At 39.1% G+C, this 19,229-nt stretch overlaps 1 protein-coding gene across 5 annotated transcripts in view; it reads right to left on the bottom strand.

The window, feature by feature from the left end:
- Positions 1–273: 273 nt before the first annotated feature.
- The window catches only part of LOC589622 (rootletin), a 71,611-nt gene continuing 52,655 nt past the window's right edge, over positions 274–19,229 (bottom strand). For 3 of the 5 annotated variants that reach the window (XM_030986821.1, XM_030986820.1, XM_030986822.1), the window contains 21 exons: positions 19,008–19,177; positions 17,530–17,709; positions 16,734–16,868; positions 15,640–15,701; positions 14,352–14,527; positions 13,664–13,849; positions 12,991–13,109; positions 12,336–12,461; positions 11,161–11,440; positions 10,094–10,285; positions 9,571–9,788; positions 8,440–8,661; positions 7,242–7,625; positions 6,733–6,872; positions 5,848–5,977; positions 4,999–5,199; positions 3,902–4,071; positions 3,037–3,178; positions 2,622–2,730; positions 1,659–1,886; positions 275–1,372 (listed from right to left, as the gene is read on the bottom strand). In XM_030986821.1, the coding sequence (XP_030842681.1) occupies positions 1,287–1,372; positions 1,659–1,886; positions 2,622–2,730; positions 3,037–3,178; positions 3,902–4,071; positions 4,999–5,199; positions 5,848–5,977; positions 6,733–6,872; positions 7,242–7,625; positions 8,440–8,661; positions 9,571–9,788; positions 10,094–10,285; positions 11,161–11,440; positions 12,336–12,461; positions 12,991–13,109; positions 13,664–13,849; positions 14,352–14,527; positions 15,640–15,701; positions 16,734–16,868; positions 17,530–17,709; positions 19,008–19,177 (3,656 nt within the window). In that variant the 3' untranslated portion in view covers positions 275–1,286. Of the gene's footprint in view, positions 1,373–1,658; positions 1,887–2,621; positions 2,731–3,036; positions 3,179–3,901; positions 4,072–4,998; positions 5,200–5,847; positions 5,978–6,732; positions 6,873–7,241; positions 7,626–8,439; positions 8,662–9,570; positions 9,789–10,093; positions 10,286–11,160; positions 11,441–12,335; positions 12,462–12,990; positions 13,110–13,663; positions 13,850–14,351; positions 14,528–15,639; positions 15,702–16,733; positions 16,869–17,529; positions 17,710–19,007; positions 19,178–19,229 lie in introns of all 5 variants that reach the window. The other 2 variants (XM_030986818.1, XM_030986819.1) reach the window with 1 other exon arrangement.

Below are 19,229 nucleotides of genomic sequence, written 5' to 3'. Positions count from 1 at the left end.
TCTCGTTACCGGGAGGTCCCGGGTTCGAAACCATGTCAATGCGCTCGTGCCGTTTGGTAAGGCATTACTCCTCATTACCAAGTCCTTCGGAGAGGACTTAAAGCTATTGGTCCCCTGGTTGTTTACTTACAAGCATATACATGCTTTCTTTGCAGTCAGGTAAAACAATCATCATCAAACAAATAAAAAATGAACACCAACTTCAACTATCCAATGTCATGACCCTACATGCTCCTAGCATAAAACATTAAGTACTGCAATCTTGCATTCACTAGTTTCTAGCATATTCGCAAACACTCTATTTTTGTCTTTCAGCACAACACATCCAATTGGTCCAAGAAAGGGAATGATCGTTCCATGAATGGCAGTTCAAACAACCTAGCAAATGGCAGTCATGAGAGCATGTTGTCTCAACACCTCAACAACAAAAACAGCACCACTGCACATGAATCAATGCTATCTACAGCTTAGGCCAACTTTCTATTTTCTCTGCAATATTTTCTCATTTGATCATAAAAAGCTAAAATCCTACTGATTGTCTAAATTGTATAACTTCACATGGCAATAATAGGGTTAACCCATAGCACATTGAAAGAGATAGTTGTGACGAAGGGAACAAGTTTGTAACTTGTGTTTTTTTCAGAAGTGTATCAATCAGATATGATTTACGTCTGGGGACTGACTTTAGCGTCAGACGGTCACCATCCGAAATACTTCTAGGTGAAGACAGAGAGCTGACCGTACCACGGACATTAACACTAGACCAACTCGCATCTCCCCGTTAACGTAAGTGCGGTTAAATCATGGGGCTTCAAAGACTTCCCTCCCATGTATGATTTCTATGAGAGAGACTAACTTGTCTTTGAAGCTCAAGGAAGTGACTGACTGATCGGGAGTGACTTCTGGTGATGCAACTATTCTCTCAACTAGCTATGGGTGAACCCTTTAGCTACAACAAGCCTCAAAGGCAAGTTACCTCATACACGGTCTATCAGCTTACTGTCATAACAGGGTTAAACTTAAATGGAGAACTCCTGCCTTTGAACATGGAATGCTGTTAACATCGCCTAACCAGGATTTCCGATATCTCATTTCTAATGAATTATTTACTTTCAAAATTTTCTGACAAATCATCTGAGACGTCATTGTATCGTCTGTTTTGGAACCAGAAGGACATTAACTCATGGGTTTTTATCATAGAGTTAAAGTCTTCTGAGTCTCTTAACACTGGAATGGAATGCAGATGAATTCTATACATATTGCATGGCTAATCTACAAAAAACGGATCACTTTCGTAACGAGCCGCGAAGCGATGACGGACTGAGGCCTCGCGCTGATCGAGTTCGGCCACTGCTACTTCTAAGCTTGGAATCTATATAGTAAGAAAAGACGGAGGAAGGAGAGAACATTATTTGGAAGAAAACACAACATGATTTCATGTTCTTGATGAGGAAATTATAAAAAGGCTAAAATACTAAATTTTTTGCTTTAGGATATATTTTATTTTAAGGCTACAACTTTAAATCCAACTTAAGTTAAGTTCGACTTAGAGTTAAGTTCGACTTAGAATCTTTGTGAAACACCCCCTTGATGCGCTTCCTGAACATGTGAAAGTACAAGGGGCATTTTGGAGATGCTAGAGGGTTAAGTTAACTTACCCATGCCCGGTGTTGAGGTGCTGGCTGGTTTACCCAGCCTAACGGGGGATATACTACGGTTGCGGTCCTTGGCTAGGCGTGGTGATAGACTGGTAGGAGGCGACGCCCCTCTGGCCGACCTGCGCAGAGAGGAGGAGTATCCCATGGACTCATCTAGCTTCCTGGTCTCGTGCTCCAGCAGCACAGGGTCAAGGGTCGGGTCGCGGGCCACAGAGTGCAACGAGTCACCTGAATGGAGTAAAGACAAATGTTCATAAATCAACTTTGACCCTATTGATAGCAAAATTCTAATGACGAGTGCAGCTTACTCGTGACAGAATTACTTTAAAGGGCAATCCAACCTTTGTGATAAGTTGATTTGAATGAAAGCAAAAATAAGAGAAACAGAATGGTAAAAGATTGAAATGAATCGGACCAATGGTAAGGACTTTATGAATGATTGAAAGAAGAGATCACTAAGTCTACGCGAATCTCAAATTGGTAGTTTCGTCAGTGGATTGTGACGTACATGTAGGACGTGGACGTGGATGCACTAGTAATGTTGAATTCCTTCATGCTCCCTACAGCTTACAATCATCTCCTTTATTCTCCCCTTCTGCTACACTTATCTGCATTCTGTACAGTTAGTGCCAATTCATGGTCTCAAGGTGTTTTTTTCTTCACACACCGAAGGAATCAAGCAGTTTTATATTATCAAATTAAATGGGAAGGAGAGAATTCAGTATTTAATGCATTATATTGGTTCTTAATTTCTTCTTTGCTTGCTTGCCATCCAATACATTCTATTAACACCATGACTACAATTTGATTTTGGTGAGTTATCTCATAATCACAATTCAACAGGCTAAGAAATATGGAATTCTCTTGAAAGGTCCAAATATATTTCTGAACCCAACTAGATATGATGTAATCTGAAAGAAAAACTCATAAAGACATGAATCAGAAACTGGACTTGGTTCTTACTGAGCATATTCCTGAGGTCCTGGATCTCATCATTAGTCTTGGAACTCATGGAGATGTACTGTTGTCTTTTCCTGACCTCATGATGCATCTGATCCTTCAAGGTGGAATTCTAAAGAAGAAGAAAAACAGAGATAATAATAATAATAGTAATAGTGAGTTCTTGTATAGCACTGATGTCTTCAGACTTGACAAAATGTTATAAGCTGTTTTTTCATGGCACCATCACCAAAAGCTGGACTATTCCACTTTGCATTGGGGAGACTTTATCTGTCACATTAGCTCACTTTACCAACAATTTTGGTTACCGGTACATGCTATTTAGATTTCATACCCATAACAAAATGGTATACACTGTTTTATCATAGCACTACCACCAAAAGCTTGACTATTCCACTTTGCATTAGGGTATACTAACCTGCTCTTCAAGTCCTTTGACCCTCTGTCTGTGAGCCCTCTCCCTGGCCTCCAGGGTCCTCTCAGCCTGAAGCTGAGCTGTTCTCAATCTCTCTGTCTCGATCTCTGTCTCTTGTCTGTGTCTTGTCGTCAGCTCAATCAATCTACAAACAAACAAACAAACAAACAAATGAAAATATAAAAGGCTACACATACATGTAAGCTTGATTTAAAGCCCCACTGCACTACTTATAGCTACTTGCGCCCTCTATATAGCAAACAAAGCCTAATCGGTGTCTGTTGGTACCCCATGATCCTCTTTTTCTTATGTTAAATGAGAGCTGATTCGATGAGATAACCGTCTGTCAGCGACCTTGCAGGAAGGTCTAATCCCCCCTGGCCAAACTAGTGCAGACGGTCTTTAAAGGACTACGGGTTCTAAATCTCATAATATTGGTAAGGTACTACAATGTAGACAAGACATGGACACTGGCCTCATTTAAGAATGAACAACACAGGGTTAAACTTTACCCTTACTCTTTTTAGGACACATCTTGTTTCCAAGGGACTGAGGCAGCCATTTCTATTCATCAAGGAGGCAATGTGCTACAAAAAGAATTACCACGTTGTTTGGAAGCGTAGTACATCACATGATTGCTTGCCCTGTCTTTCCAACACCTGAAGCTCAATATCCAATAAGATAGCTTGACATGCATGCTCATATTTTGAATATGGCAACTAAAAAGACAATCGTGACAATTGGTTATCCTTAGGTCTGATAGTCCCATACATACACCAGTACAAACATTCCGACAACTGGATTATTGAAAGATTTGATTGATTAGGTTTGATCGATCAAATTTGAGAAGTATGCTTTGTATCCTAACCTCTGGGCATGTTGCTGCTCTGTCTCAGCCAGAGTAGCCTGTAGGGCCTGGGTCTGTCTCTGAAGCTCAATATTTTCTTGGTCCAGGGAGGTTAGGGACTGGTCTAAGGCTCCTTTCTCCGACGTGGCCCTCATTACGGCCTCCTCATGGCGCATCTTCTCTCGCTCAACCTGAAGTGCAGGAAAAATGGGGAGAGAAATACGATAAGCACTTTTTTCTTGATATGGACAGTCCAATGTAATTTTTATTTCTGTGTCCCGTATGTTACTACGATTCACAGGATTACATTAAGAACTTTATAAACAATGAAACTATTATTTTCATAAGTCTTCTGTCTTCAGGCCTCTGGAACTACCTCCCTCCCATTCTTCGCGACACCGACAAGCTAGAAAGCTTTAAGTCAGGCCTCAAAACCCATCTTTTCAAGCAAATGTGTAGGCCATGACGCCATGCAAGTGCTGTGGATCATCATCATCATCTCAGCTTCGGTAAAACAATCTACTCACCACGATCACAGGGTATACCAAAATGTGATTGCTAACATATGGGACAAAATACCTCAACTAGCCCAATTACAATGAAAACTGTATTTCAGTTTTCATCTGTTTTTGTGAATCATTCCCCTGTCTCAAACTGATAATGAACTGTTGGAATAATTGTTTACTAAAGAGGATTATGAATAATACTTGAATGCTATTCACAAAGTATTCACGATTTAAAGTCACTTGTAAAATATTTTTTACATTTAATTTTTCAGAACAAAATAGATTTGTTCTTTTCAATACAATATGGAAATCGGAGGGAGGAATTTATATGAAATTCATCTTGTACACAAATCACTTTGTAGTTTCCATGCCAGAATGCAGAATGCAATATAAAACTTCAAGCCCTACTGCACTAATTATAGCTACTTGCGCCCTCTATATAGCAAACAATGCCTAATCGGTGACCATTGGTCCCCCATGTTCCCCTTTTTCTTATGTTAATTTAGAGCTGATTAGATGAGATAACCACCTGTCAGTGACCTTGCACGGAGGTCTAATCCATTCTAGGCAAACTAGTGCAGAGGGGCTTTAATCTATATCCCCAGGGCTTACCTTATCCAGGGTTTTCTTGAGAGCAGTCTTATCTTTCTCCAGACGACCCGCACTGCGTTGCACCTCTCTCTTCTCAGTCTCTAGGTTACTGTAGGCCTTCTGCAGTGTGGTGACGTGTTCCTTCAAGGATCGTTTCTCTGCTTGGAATCTCTGGATCTGAGTCATGGTGGTCTCCTCCGATTCCTGGTGCTGCTTCACGAGCTGTGTGGGGACATAGATTAATAATCATAATGAATTAATCGATGATATACTTGCATGAGAATATTCTGGTTGGCAACTATGTTTCCCTGTGAGACTACAACTATTTTTTGGTCCTCTTTGCTTTAACAAGGGCAACATAATTGGGTAGTACAAGAAATGGTTGTAGACGAAACAGCATTTCACCATGATTGCAAATGGTTAAATTTAGGTTTAGGTATAAGTGCTGGACCACCTAGGGTTGAAGTTTTATTAGTGTAGGACACTAGCGGCTGAGCAATGGTCAACAGAGCATGTGGAGTAACACCTAGAAGACTTCAAAGGAAAATATAATGTATAACATCGTCTGTTTGGAAGCCAAGAGGGCATGAACTCATATACTTTGTTACCACAGATGTTAATGCCCTCATCACATTGTTATATCACACCAGGAGCAACTAAGACCTATGGCCCCAGAGCAATGGCATGTGGAAATCCAAAACTTTGGAATGGTCTCCCAGTATTACTACGCCTCTTTACAGACGTTGATCTTTTTGATTGATAAGTGTCACTATTGGTTGTAAATAAATTGCACTTTGTAAAGTGCATTGTGAGGGCCTACGGTCCTGAAATGCACTGTAGAAGAACTTAATATTATAATTAACCACTGACCTGTTGTGAAGACCTGACTTGTTGCTCCAGCTCTGCCCTCCTCAGCTCACACTCGGCTAGATCGTTCTGTCCCTGCTGAACTCTCTCTATCAATTGATGGTTCTGCTTCTTGGCATCACTAGCACCATGTCTGTGATTAAAGAAATACACATTGAGCAATATACCATTTACGCAAACTTATGCATATATGCCTTTGTGATGCGCCTCAATAAGAATTCAAATTGTTGCTAGGTAGGACAAACATTATGGCTTGCTCAACCTAACAACATGTAATATATGCACTTTGCATTCTAACAATGGAAATACAAATATACTTAACAGGTGAATTAAATATCGAGTATAAATTTGGTTACATTACGAAATGGACGGATGAACGACCCAAAAAGATAATGCCTCCGGCACCACCCTTGGTGGGCGGAGGCATTAAAACAAAACATTATGCTTATGTATTCAAATGTATTCCATTAGGATCATGTAAAATCAGAAGAAGCTTATCTCTTTCCCCAAGAGATTTTTTTATTAGATTCATGATAGTTTCCTTTCAAACTCGAGGGCATTATTTCAATAGTTCTTAAAATAAAGTTACATATCTTCAGAAGAGGAAGGTGCCAACTATCCACTTGTCCAACTTCAATTCATTTAAGCCCCACTGTACTACTTGTAGGTACTTGTGCCCTCTATATAGCAAACAATGGCTAATTGGTGCCTGTTGGTCCCCCATGATCCCCCTTTTTTTAAATGTTAATTGAGAGCTGATTTAATGAGATAACCACCTGTCAGTGACCTTGCAAGGAGGTCTAATCCCCCTGGCCAAACTAGTACAGACAGGCTTTAATAATGCATAAATCACTTTTAAAAAATAGCAATTTAGTGATGTAGTATTACCTGGCAGCATCCAATCTTTCTTGCAGGACTCTCCTGTCCTTCTCGCTGTTAGCCACAGCCTGTTGTAGGTGATGTAACTGTTCTTGCTTCTGAGTGGATTCCATTGCAGTGTCGTTGAGAGACAGGGATAGAGATTGCAGCTGAAAAGAAATGAAATCAAATGATATGAAATTAATTTGATTAATATGATTTGGAAATTCATTTTTTCACCAGTAAAAGTTTACAGGTCAATGTACAAAAATAAATAATCAAAATCATAGACAGTTACAGTAATGGTAAGATACATTCATAACAGCTTTAGTGACCACCTGTCTACAAAGACCACACTTTTTGTTTCTCTTGAAAATGGTTTCTCATTGAAACATGTACTAAAGGAACCTGCCTACAAAGATCACCTTTTGTGTTTCCCTTGGGCGGTCGCTATAGACAGGTTTGACTGTACATGAAAAATGGCTTTCGGGACATTTTGAAGTTTATGAGAAGGATGGGTACAACTGAACAATTCTCACCTGATCCTTGAGAGTGTGTTCTCCTTCCTCGGACCTGGCCAGGGAGCTGGACAATCGGTCAACGGTCAACTGCAACGAGGTGTTCTTACTCTCCAGGTCCTGGATCTGTCTCATCAGGGCCTCGATCCTATCCTGCAGGACTTGGCTCTCCGTCTCCTTGTCGTTCATTGACAGGTGGGACCGCTGAAGGTCGCCCTCTAGTGCCCGTCGCTTCAGCTCCAGCTGCGTGCAGCGGTTCTCCGATGCCTCGAGGGTCTCGCGGAGAGATCGCTTGTCTCCCTCCATCCTCTGTGAGCCCTGGTTCATCTTGGCAATGCGGTCGCTCTGGTTACGCTTCTCGGCCTCGGCCGACTGGAGTGAACGCTCCAAGGTGTTGATTTTTTCCTGAAGATTGAATAAATTTGTTCAGTTATTCCTTGCTCATATATTATTTGGTGATGATTTTGCCAATTCACTAGCAACATCACCTTGTAGACAACAACTTCCTGTAATTCTAAGACTTTCTAAGGCTGATGACCACTTACAAATTATTAACAACATAAAGGAGTATAAAATATTTTTTTCCAGGACAGTGCATGTGATTAAAGTCTTAAATCTATAAAAAAAAAAATTGAAGCCACTCTGACAGCCCCAGAATTCACAAGTGTCCAAAACCATGTAATTTCCAATACGTATGAAATGAGACATTGTAAAATACATTTCCAAAATTAGTCTTTACATTTTATCACCACACACCATATTGATTATATGGACAAACATATTTTTCCTCCCATCTTCAGCCACTGATTTAACCGAGAAAGATATATCAAAATCGAAATGGCTGTTTAGAATTGTTCCTTTATAGAGCACATTATGACTAGAAAACAACTCCTGTAAGTACTGCTGTAATTTAAGCCTTTGTCTTTTTAAAAGCTTTTGATTACCGACTCCCAAGGCTGATGACCACTTACTAATGATTCTCTCTTTTAGATTTCAGACTTTAATCACATGCACTGTCCTGGAAGAATCTAGGGGGGAGGAGTAGGGGTAGAAGGAGGATTCTGTGGATGAGTAGCTCAAGGAGTGGGATTTCTGAAAGTGGAATTGATCTCAGGGAGAATGAATTACTTCATAAAATATGGGACAGAGAGTTGTGGCATTCGATGGTCGCCAACGTCTCAGAACATGGCACGTAAAGATAGATCACTAGAAACCTTACCTGCATGCCTTTACGGTCCCTCTCGCTTCGACGGATTGTCTCCTCCTGAAGCATGAGGGCAGTCTGCGCGCTGCTGAGACGTCCATCAGCGCCGCGCTTGCCCTCCTCCGCCTCGGTCAGGGACTTCTGGAACTGCTGCAGGCGTTGGTCGACACGGTGCCTGGCTGCCTCGTTCTCAGCAAGCTCTTGGGTGATCAGGCGAATACGACAGAAGGCTTCATCCTGAAATGGCAATGATTTAAGTTATATGTGTGTATGATAAAACCAGCTTCAGAAACCATCTATACAGAATGACCAACTTGAAGATTTCACATTGAACATGCATAAAAGAATCCTGTCAAGAAGAAAAAAAGAAGACAATGTATCTCTAAAGACCACTTTTCTTGTATGCCAGGGAATGAATTTGGTGCAAAAATGTGTGTAAACGATCCCATGACTTACTGCTTTTATTCAAGTTCAAAATGGAATCTCACAAATAAAGTTACCCCAGCAACTTTTAATGGACCAGTTTAACTGATCTATTTTTATTTGAAACAAGATAACATGAGAATAATTTTTTTTTCTCTTGAAGACCTGAAACATTGCCCCAACATATCTGACATGTTAGCAACTGATTTAAAGAAAGTAGATTCCATCCATACAAACAGTTTGTCACTTTAGACTTATTGAGAAAAACGAGGCGAAAAAACAACTCTTCTTTTAACCTCAAGATCAGACAATATATTGATTCCAAAAGGTTTTAGAGGCATCGTTTAACAATGTTGAATCTCAGATGCACGGCCCTACGTGTTGAATGTGTTATCAGTGTCTGTGATATGGTGTAGTATTGAAGCCCTAAAAATATTGCGCTACAAAGTGACCAAGAAAAGCCTCAAAAAAGTAAAAATCTTTGAGTGACTGGTTTTACCATACTCGTATTCCCCAGAAAACTGCAGTGTTATGAAAACGCAAAATTTGATTTCAATTTCTAATCATAAATATATTGATAATCAGATAGGCAATCGGCTTGTAAATATCATGGGGTTCCTGACTGACCTAAAGGCTTATAATTATCATTGCAGCCTGAACTAATTCCAGGATTTTGTTTCAGAATCTGAGACAAAGTTACCCAATCCCTTTAAAGGAACTCACCCTTTCTCTCTCTGTATCCTTGAGCTGCTGGGAGAAGTCTTTGAGGGCGATCCTGACGGTCTCAGGGTCGATATCAGCCACGAGCTGCTCCATACGGGTGGGGGAGGTACTGCGGGTCGGGAGGGGGCTGGCGGACCGGTCCTGTAGCTCAGGGGACCCGGTACGGGGGATGGGGGTGCCAAAGCCATCGGCAGTGGAGGCGAAGGTGTTGTCAAAACCTGAAAATTGATCGGTTAAGAGTGTTTCTTTTACTGGAGGGTAAGAATGTGTTGGTACAGAGTGCCCGGAGCTACATGTACATGTACAGGGATAGTAAATGATGTACAATGTATAGATTAAAGAGAGAACACAACTTAAAATATAAATTAGATGTTAGACTGTCCTATGACAGGAGACCTGGTCCTACGTGCTCGTACCGGACTAGGACTCCTATCCCTAAGAGACGCCCTTGGCCCTGGTGAAGTACTACTAGCTGGACTCATTAACAAATATCTTAAGAACTACAATTTGAGGTAGGACTCACCTTTGACAGGAGACCTGGTCCTACGTGCTCGTACCGGACTAGGACTCCTATCCCTCAGCGAAGATCTTGGTCCTGGTGAAGTGCTACTAGCTAGACTGAGTGAGCTACCCATTCCACCAGCTCCGATGCCTAGGGTTCGACGTAGGGTGGAATGCAGGCTCCCTAGCTTGAACTCCACCTCCTGCTTCGCTCCTAGATGAGAAAGAGAAACAGAAAAAAAATTATGGTAAATCTCTGTCTATAAGACGCACCCCTATATTCAAGACAAAAAACAAACAAAAAATTATCTTCCCTTCAAATAAGGAACGTAGGTTAACTTCAAATAGTAGATTCTATTCTTTATTCGCATTATGTAATCTATGTTGTGACACAGAGATTTTCGAAAACCACTAAGAGGACTCAAAATATCCTGTACCTGTCTAAAAGACGCACCCCCGACTTTCAAATTTTTACGGTGGAAAAAAGTGCGTCTTATACACAAAGATTTACGGTAAAGGTCACTGGATCTTGACTCTGCTATTAAAGATGGGTCGGGAAGAAAAAGACATAATTATTGGTAATATTGGTGTATTCAAAAGTGCCACTTGCCGTATCTGGTTGACAATTTGATATCAATTAGCATAGATCAATGAACTAAGTATAAATTGTTGTACCAATATGTGATAAAATTATTATTTCAACAATTATGGATTTTATGTGAAAGATGCAGCGTTATATACCTACCACTACGCTAAATTAACTAAATTTTTCAGTCTGCTAAAGTTGATATCATACAAGATTATATCAACTACTTTCATGCAAAAAGGCAAGAAATATGCGCGGTAATGTTACAGTGCCATTACTTTAAAAATGGTGAAAACATTGGAAAGAAAGGAGGGGATGAAGAGCTACTGGATGAATAATGAAATGAAATAATTGTTTTACTTGCACCATTTTAATTGCACCATGCACCTGGCTCTTGTAAGCACACACACACTCATCAGTATGCAAGAATCTTCAACTGTGAAGGAGGTAGACTTAACCCAAAGAAGAAGAAGAAGAAGAGGATAAAAAGTTAAAAGATGTACCTTCAACTTGAGCCAACTGGGATTCCAGACCATTGACCCTTCCCTCTGCAGCACTCAGCTTCAGCTTCAGGTCTCCTAGATCTGCTTTGGTCTCGTCCAGCGCGTTCTCCGTGGTGCGTAGCCTCTCTGAGATGCGTCTCTCGGCCGAGCGGGCCTCGTCGACGGACATTGCGTAATCCTTCTCCTTCAGACGGAGTTCCTCCTCCAGGTCGCCAAAGCGACGGGTGAGGTTCTGAGCGTCCTTCCTGGCGGACTCCCGCTCTGCCTCTGTCTCCATCACCTGAATCATGAGAAAAGTAAGGATAGAGGGTGAAACTCAATCAAACAACTGCTCTTTGTTTTCTACCACTGGACCCTGGCCTTCTTACAAAGAGTTACGATTGATCTGAATCAATCCCAAGTCCTCCAATCAATTGCAAGTTTGCAATCTCCTATCTCTTATGTACATAATTGTGATTGATATCTAGCGTATATCAATCACAATTATGTACATAAGAGATAGGAGATTGCAAACTATCATTACCTTTCTAGGAGGAAATACGTACATATTTGTAATAGAATAGACAGGTGCTCTCGAAACACCTGTCTATTCTATTACAAATATGTACGTATTTCCTCCTAGAAAGGTAATGATAACAATAATAGATATAATAACAACAAATTCTGCTTTCAGCGGCGGACAATTTAAAACTGTCGCTTTGGATATCATGATAAGGAAATTTAGAGAATATTTAAGCTAGCAAATCAAAGGACACCTATCAGACACAATGCTGCATGAGTGAGTAATATGTGTTTCAATTTACTTTACTGAAAATTATTCAGATAAAACAGAGGACCTCTGGTTGATGATCATCTAGCCTACATTCATGCCAGGGGAACAAAAATACAAACCAGTAAATTGAAAGTTCCTTTAAAATATAGAGATGTGTAATGACACTTTAATGATCTTTCGATACACAATGTATCTTCTTTTCTCTTTCTCCAAGCTCTCTATCCTCCTCTCCTCTTTGCTTATCCCTTTCTTCTATTTATAATGAATATTATGTATTTGTGTAGTCGGGCGTACCCATTACAAGCTATAAATTGTATTGTTTGAACAGATGTCAAATATGTTGTAAAATTGAATGGAATCACTTTTAACATCAGTAAATACCCAACATTCTTTGTTATTTTACCTTTTGTTTGAGGGCATAGATCTCCTTCCTATTCTCCTCCTCTTTTTCGTCGTCCCTGGCGACACGGTTCTGAAGGTCATGGATGTCCTTGGTCAGCTTGGCTTTATCCGTGTCAAGGGTCTTGACCTGATTGGAGGAAACAAATGTGATGTCATCAGTGAAGATAATATGCAAAAAGCTAAATTACAGGTACATTAAATCAGAAATCTCACCATAAATTATTCCCCTTGGTGCCAATACCAAACAAGTACATTTCAAGCAAAATATTAAAAAAGAATACCAAGGGAAAACTCTCTTTGCAAAAGGAACTGGCAAGGGAAATTAGTATATGTTTAAGCATACTGTCTTCCTGTAAAATTGCTTTGATCCTCCAGATTTATCCTCTCAGATGGTTCAAGGCCAAATTTTATACAAATTAATTCTAAGGGTTAACAAATTTTCTAGCTCAGAAGCCTGTATTTAATGTCAGGGATGATCCTTGGCTAGAATGTGTAGCATGAAGTGGAGTGGGACTTTCGCTCATTTTCTAACTACTACTTGAGCAAACTAAGTGCAGAAAAACATTTATCTTGGAAAAATACTCATGAGTACACAAGAAAAGGATATCTAAAAGGGAGCAGTTGCTTTATGGCCATCATCATGTTACAATAATTACCTGTCTCCTGAGCTCCTGGAGTTCTCGTCTGGCCTCCAGACGAGACTTTTCCACCTCCCTCAGACTGGCTCGAAGGTCTCCAGCCTCCTTCTGTATAGCTGTCTTACTCTCTTCCAAAACTGTGAGACAAAATAATAACCGAATTTAACGATATATCAACAAAGTAAATCGGTAAACAAAGTTGTGTTATCACATTCATCAAAGTCATTATTACCACCACCACACCTCTCTTATCATCCACATCAATATCATTATCATTTCTACCATAATCATCATCACCACTATCATTGTCATCATCATCATCATCATCCCCATTATTATTACCACCACCACAACCATCACAATTACCAACATCATCATCATTGTTATTGTTACTGCTGCCACCCCTCCATAACCGTACTATCCACTATCACTATCATCATCATCATGCAAGATTCAAGACAATTAATGTAAAAATATATAATTTTTTTTCTTCAGACTTTGAAGGTGCATGTAAATAAATTCATACAAAATAATTACATATTAAACATACCATTTAACAATCATCAATCATCACAATTTTAAGTATTTTGCATTAAAATAATAAGATTATACCGAGGGAGGCAGTGCAATTAAAAACTTGTTTTGAGCTTGTCCATCCGTCATCATCCTCATCCCTCCTCTCCCTACTCACCAGCAATCTTCTGTGTCCTCTCCTCCACATTCCTGTTTAGTTGGATGCGATCCGTCTCCACCTTCTTGACCTTCTGTCTCAGTTCTTCGTTTGCTCGGTTGATCGCGTCCTTCTCACGGACCTCATCGTTCATCTGTCGTTTCAGCTCCATGTTCTCTTTGCGCTGGATCTCACGACCTTCATCACCTGCAGGTAAAGTATTAGAGTTGTACTAAAATGCTAATCTCAATAGTAGGTAAATTTATTCTGATGGTTCAGCTCCATCTACTGTATCATCAAGGGATGAATAGCTTCAGGAAGGTGAAAAACTATAAATAAAACCTCAAATTGGCAGCATATAGGTAGAGCTTTCACTTTTAAATTCAGTTCTAAAATAACACATCTACATTGCAACTATGAGAATGCATTACATCATAATCCAGCTACAGAGAATTTTGTTTGTCCTTGGAAACAAAAAACCTCATAATTTTTGTTGCCAATTTGACATGCTTATAGAATATTTGTATATACCTTCTCTGATCTTTTCTCACCAAATTGGCAGCATACAGGTAGTGCTTTTACTTTTACATTCGGTTCTAAAATTACAAATATGAGAATGCATTACATCATTATTCAGCTAATTCAAAAGAAAAGTAAATTCAGATTAAGTGTTGCCAATTTGACGTGCTAATAGAATATTTGTCTGTACCTTCTCTGATCTTGCGATGCGCCTCGATGAGCTCTCTCCTGACCCCATCCCTGCTCTCTTCGGCCATCTTGAGTTGTGTTTTAAGTTCGTTGACCTCCCTCAGCAGGGCCTCCTTGACCTTCTGAAGGTCCTTGATCTGGTTGCTGAGATCCTTGGCCTGGCGCTCTCGAACATTCCTATCAAGAAACGTGGATTTAATTTAAAGATACTATGTCCCTTTTGCAGCCAACATCAAACTCTGTAGAAATTTGCAAGAATATGTCATGTATGTCCTATGTGTATGTGAAATTTAAACATTAGCAGTGTCCTAGTATTCAAATTATGCAAGGAAACCCATTTACTTGATAGACTTTACTGTCAAACACTGTTGGGTGAATGACCGACATCTTTTTTCTTTTGTAATAACATACATAAAATGAGCTGTAGCAGGTAGGCCTACACGAGCATTTGTCTACATCAATAACCCACTACTTGTGATGGCCAAAATTAAACTGATTGAATCTTCGTGCAGCACAAAACCTAGGACCATTCGGTAAAAGGGTCTGAAATCAGACTATTACTTAGGTGATTGCAATCGATTCGACAACTAATGGTTTTTATTTTCCCACTAAAAGCCATTTCAAACCCTTTCGTTTGGAGGGAAGTCCTAAATTAGTATTGTTTTTCAATTGCCGTTGGAATTTCACCTTTTCTTTTTTGGGGCCTGCAAATGGGACATAGTACCTTTAATACATTTATTAATACTTTGCCATTATTTTCATGACAATCAATCTTTTTTCTTTCTCCCTACTGTCTGTTTGGAGCCAGAAGGACTTAGTGAACGCTTATCATTTTAAACTGAGTTAATGCCCTTCTGCCTTTAAACATGATATACAGATCTGACATTTTTAATCGTAAATATATGTAAATATTGTCACAATTCAGTATCATGCCATGATAGAAATGAATAAATCCATTGAATTGAATTGAAATATAATAAGCTGCCTGTGTTGATATTTTGTTTTCCTTTCTTTTCTTTTTTGTCATCTAGAGTATGGTATCCATTGGGTTACGACTAATTTTATTTCCACTAACGATGTCCGTCTGCACTAGTTTGGCCAGGAGGGATTAGACCACCCAGCGTGGTCACTGACAGGTGGTTATCTCATCAACTCAGCTATCAATTAACATAAGAAAAAGAGGATCATGGGGCACCGCTTAGGCATTGTTTTCTATATGGAAGGGAGCAGGTAGCAACAAGTAGTGCAGTGGGGCTTTAAAGCCTAGATATAGTTGATTTATCACTTACGTTCCCTCTTCAAATCTTGCTCGTAGTTCTTTCAGCTCGTCCTGTACGTCTCTGATAGCTTCCTGTACAAGATCAAACAAAAAACTTAAATTAAGAAAATTACATAACATACTCAAACGATACCAGTCTGAGTATTTTTTCTCTTAATAAAGATAAATATGATTAACACTTCCATATGGATAACTAAATTGATATCACTTTTTAATTTTTTTTTTATCAGTAAATCTAAGGATTGGATAGATGGGTCAAGGAGTCACCAAGATACAATTATTTTTTTAACAACTGTCTACATGCATCTCAAAAGTGAGTTTCATCAAGTCTTTACCAATCAATACCAAAGGTATGAAATTGTATTGATCCTGTGAAGTACATGCAAACATCTTTTTCACTAAATAATCATAACACGACTGAATTCATTTCTGTTCAAATGATGGTCAACTCTGACTGACATGAGCGCTATACAAGAACCCACTATTATTATTATTATACTACAATCAGACACCATGACATTTTGGGAAACTTGTAAATCTCTAAAGGGTGAGAACCAACAGACTTTACCTCTAAATGAAAGTCTGGTCATTTGCTATCCAATACCATACATGCCAACATTTGAAAATCAGAAATCTGTACAAATTATGCTATTTAAAAAAAAAAGAGGAACAATCCTAACTCTCCTATTCAATACTACAGACAAATTTGTACAGGAAGAGGAACACCTGCATTAAAATGATAATTATCTTCTCCCAAAAAGAGGAATGTTCCTCTTTAATCTGAACAGTTGGCATGTATGCAATACAAATAATGAGCAAAGGTAGAGTATGAAGATATCTCATATCGAGGGTTCAGTGACACAAAGACGTACATTAACTCCATATTTTGCCAAAATGAGTATTTGATATCAAATGTTCAGAAAAATGTGGGCTTTCCAGGAAACACAAAGACTTAACTCCACCCAACACCCCATTGAAGTCAAAAGCTAGTGAAACATAGACCTAACTCCTTAAGGCCCAAGTGGACCTCTATCTTTCTACCACTTTTTCTTAAAATGGCCAAAATGGAGTTACATCTTTGTGTCACTGACCCCTCAACATTACCTTGTCTGTCTCAGCTCGAGTGAACGCCTCTCTCTTGATCCGATCCATCTCCATGGAAGCATTAGCCATATCCCTCTGAGATGAGTTCAGCTTCTCAACCAGCTGGTTCCTCTCAGTCTGGGCCAAAGACAGCGACTGCATACAAAACAACAATAATAATGGTAATAATTAAACGTTTTTGTACAGCACATAACACAAGTCTGAATGCGCTTTACAGAATAGAATACAGAAGGAGTGGAAATGGTGCACTAGGTTCATAATTGTGACATCTTAAAATAAAATAAAAAATACAAAGTGATGACTAGATATGTTTACAAAACAGATAAAGATATTAAAATCATTGAAAATACATTTTTCTTTCTGAAGATATGATTGGTACTTAAAAATAATAAAAAATAGCAATGGATTACGACATACTGAAGCTTTTTATCTGCACCAATCAGAGTAAACCGCAAGATTGAACTTTAACCCAAATCAGACAATACATACAGAGACTAAAGAACACAAAACACATTCATCTTCTGTCTCTTCCTCCCTTTCCATCTCTTCTCATTTACCATCTAGGAATTCTCTCATTAAAGTTGTATTATCATCAGAAGCAAAAGTTCTCAACATCTATCATCTACCTGTTGCTTGTCATTCTCCGCCAAAACAGTTCAAACACCCTCGGCTATCAACTCGGGCATGTTAGACTGTTCCAAAGGTAATTTGTGTGGGTAATTCTTACTAATGCCTTTACTGCTGTGTATTATTGTATAATCATTAGAAGAAGGAAAAGTTCTCATCATCTATCTACCTGTTGCTTGTCATTCTCCGCCAGGAGCAAGCTCTCGTCCCTCTCCCTCTGGAGCCCCATCAGATCCTCTGTCAGCTCCTCCTTCTCCTGCATGTATCTACCGTTCAGCTCCTCTCGCTCCTGGTTCGTCTTCCTCACCAGGTCCTCTTTCTCTGCCTCCATTGCTAGCTTCAAGCTCTCCTGCAGATGTGGAAGATAACGTGGACATTTAATTGAAATGTAGAAAGATTAATTGAGTCCCCAACTTAGAAACCTTCACAAGTAAACTTATCTGTTCAATATGTAATGTATCTGTTCAATATGTAATGTATCTGTTCAATATGTAATGTAATTCTGTATTGGTTGTTAATTTATAAAGCACTATGTAAAGATTCATTATTATTATTATTATTATAGTATTAATGACTGCTTTGAGAGAAATAGTTGTTTTATTACGCTCAAGGGAAGGTTAGAATTGTGCTATTCCCCGAGGCTTGCCGAGGGGAATAGCCCAATTGTAACCTTCCCGAGAGCGTATGAAAACAACTATTTCTCGAATATTAAAGCAGTCATTAATACTTTTATATGCCAAAAAAAAATAGACTAAAAAATAAAAAATAAAAAATACTTTTTTTTTTGGTCGAAGATGAGATTCGAACTCTTGCGTACAAAAGGTGATGTATCTAAAGTCAGCGCCTCAGACCTCTCGGCCATCGCGCGTTGTTAACATGTAAGGCAGTTTTGTACAATATATACATTAAAATGGATTGAAACCGGCTTCGCGTGTGATGAATGCTTCGCAAAAGCTCCATATACGGACTCTTCTTTTACTTTTGCAATGCATATTGGCACGAACTTAGATCAAGATCTATCGGCAGATGTTGTTTTTTTGTTTTTGGAAGTTTATTTTCGTCTTCATGTCAACAATGCAAGATAAAATTGTCGGTAAGATCGATCGAGATTCAATTGTATTGAAATTACCGACCAATCCTTCGCACACATACGGCATCCTCCATCGCTCAAACCATTTTTTAACATGTAAACCTATGGGGTAACCATGGAGGCTGACCAACTTTTTTTAATAACCATGGTTATTAAAAATATTGAAATGTTTTATGCATGGTTACCGAGAATTTTACAGGAACAGTTGAAGTTTATGAATGCAATTCGACCAATCAGATGGCTGGATTTCTTAAGTGAGGTATATAATATTTCATAATTGCTATTTCAATTCAAATTAGGTTTTATTCAATCTCGTCAAAAATTTAAAGACTAAAAATGCGAGTTAACATCATACATACATTGGGAAAATTATTATTAGAATTATATATTACGTATATATTGTTGTAAATTAACATTACTTTGTGATTTTGTTAAGCACTTAGAAACTTTGTATTAAATGCTTTATGAAACTGATAACGAGTTAGGCCATGCTTCTCAGATTTAACATTGTTAAACGATGCCTTTAAGCAAGTATAAAAATGAGCACATTTACTCACCCTTTCCCTGTTGAGTCTCTCCACGTCTTCATCGTGAGCCTGTTGACGTTGTTTGAGAGCGAGCTGGGTGTCCCTCTCCTGCTGCACCATCCTCTGGTTGAGAAGCTCAAGATCCTTCTGGTATCGGGTCATCTCGATCTCCATCTCCTTACGCTGCCTTGCAAGCTCAACTGGTCATGGGACGAGGAACAGAGATAAAAATATGGCATTGAATTGAATTGA

Source organism: Strongylocentrotus purpuratus, unplaced genomic scaffold, assembly GCF_000002235.5.
Source record: "Strongylocentrotus purpuratus isolate Spur 01 unplaced genomic scaffold, Spur_5.0 spur5_scaffold_16, whole genome shotgun sequence".
NCBI lineage: Eukaryota > Metazoa > Echinodermata > Echinoidea > Camarodonta > Strongylocentrotidae > Strongylocentrotus > Strongylocentrotus purpuratus.
This window is presented reverse-complemented; position numbering and strand designations above follow the sequence as displayed.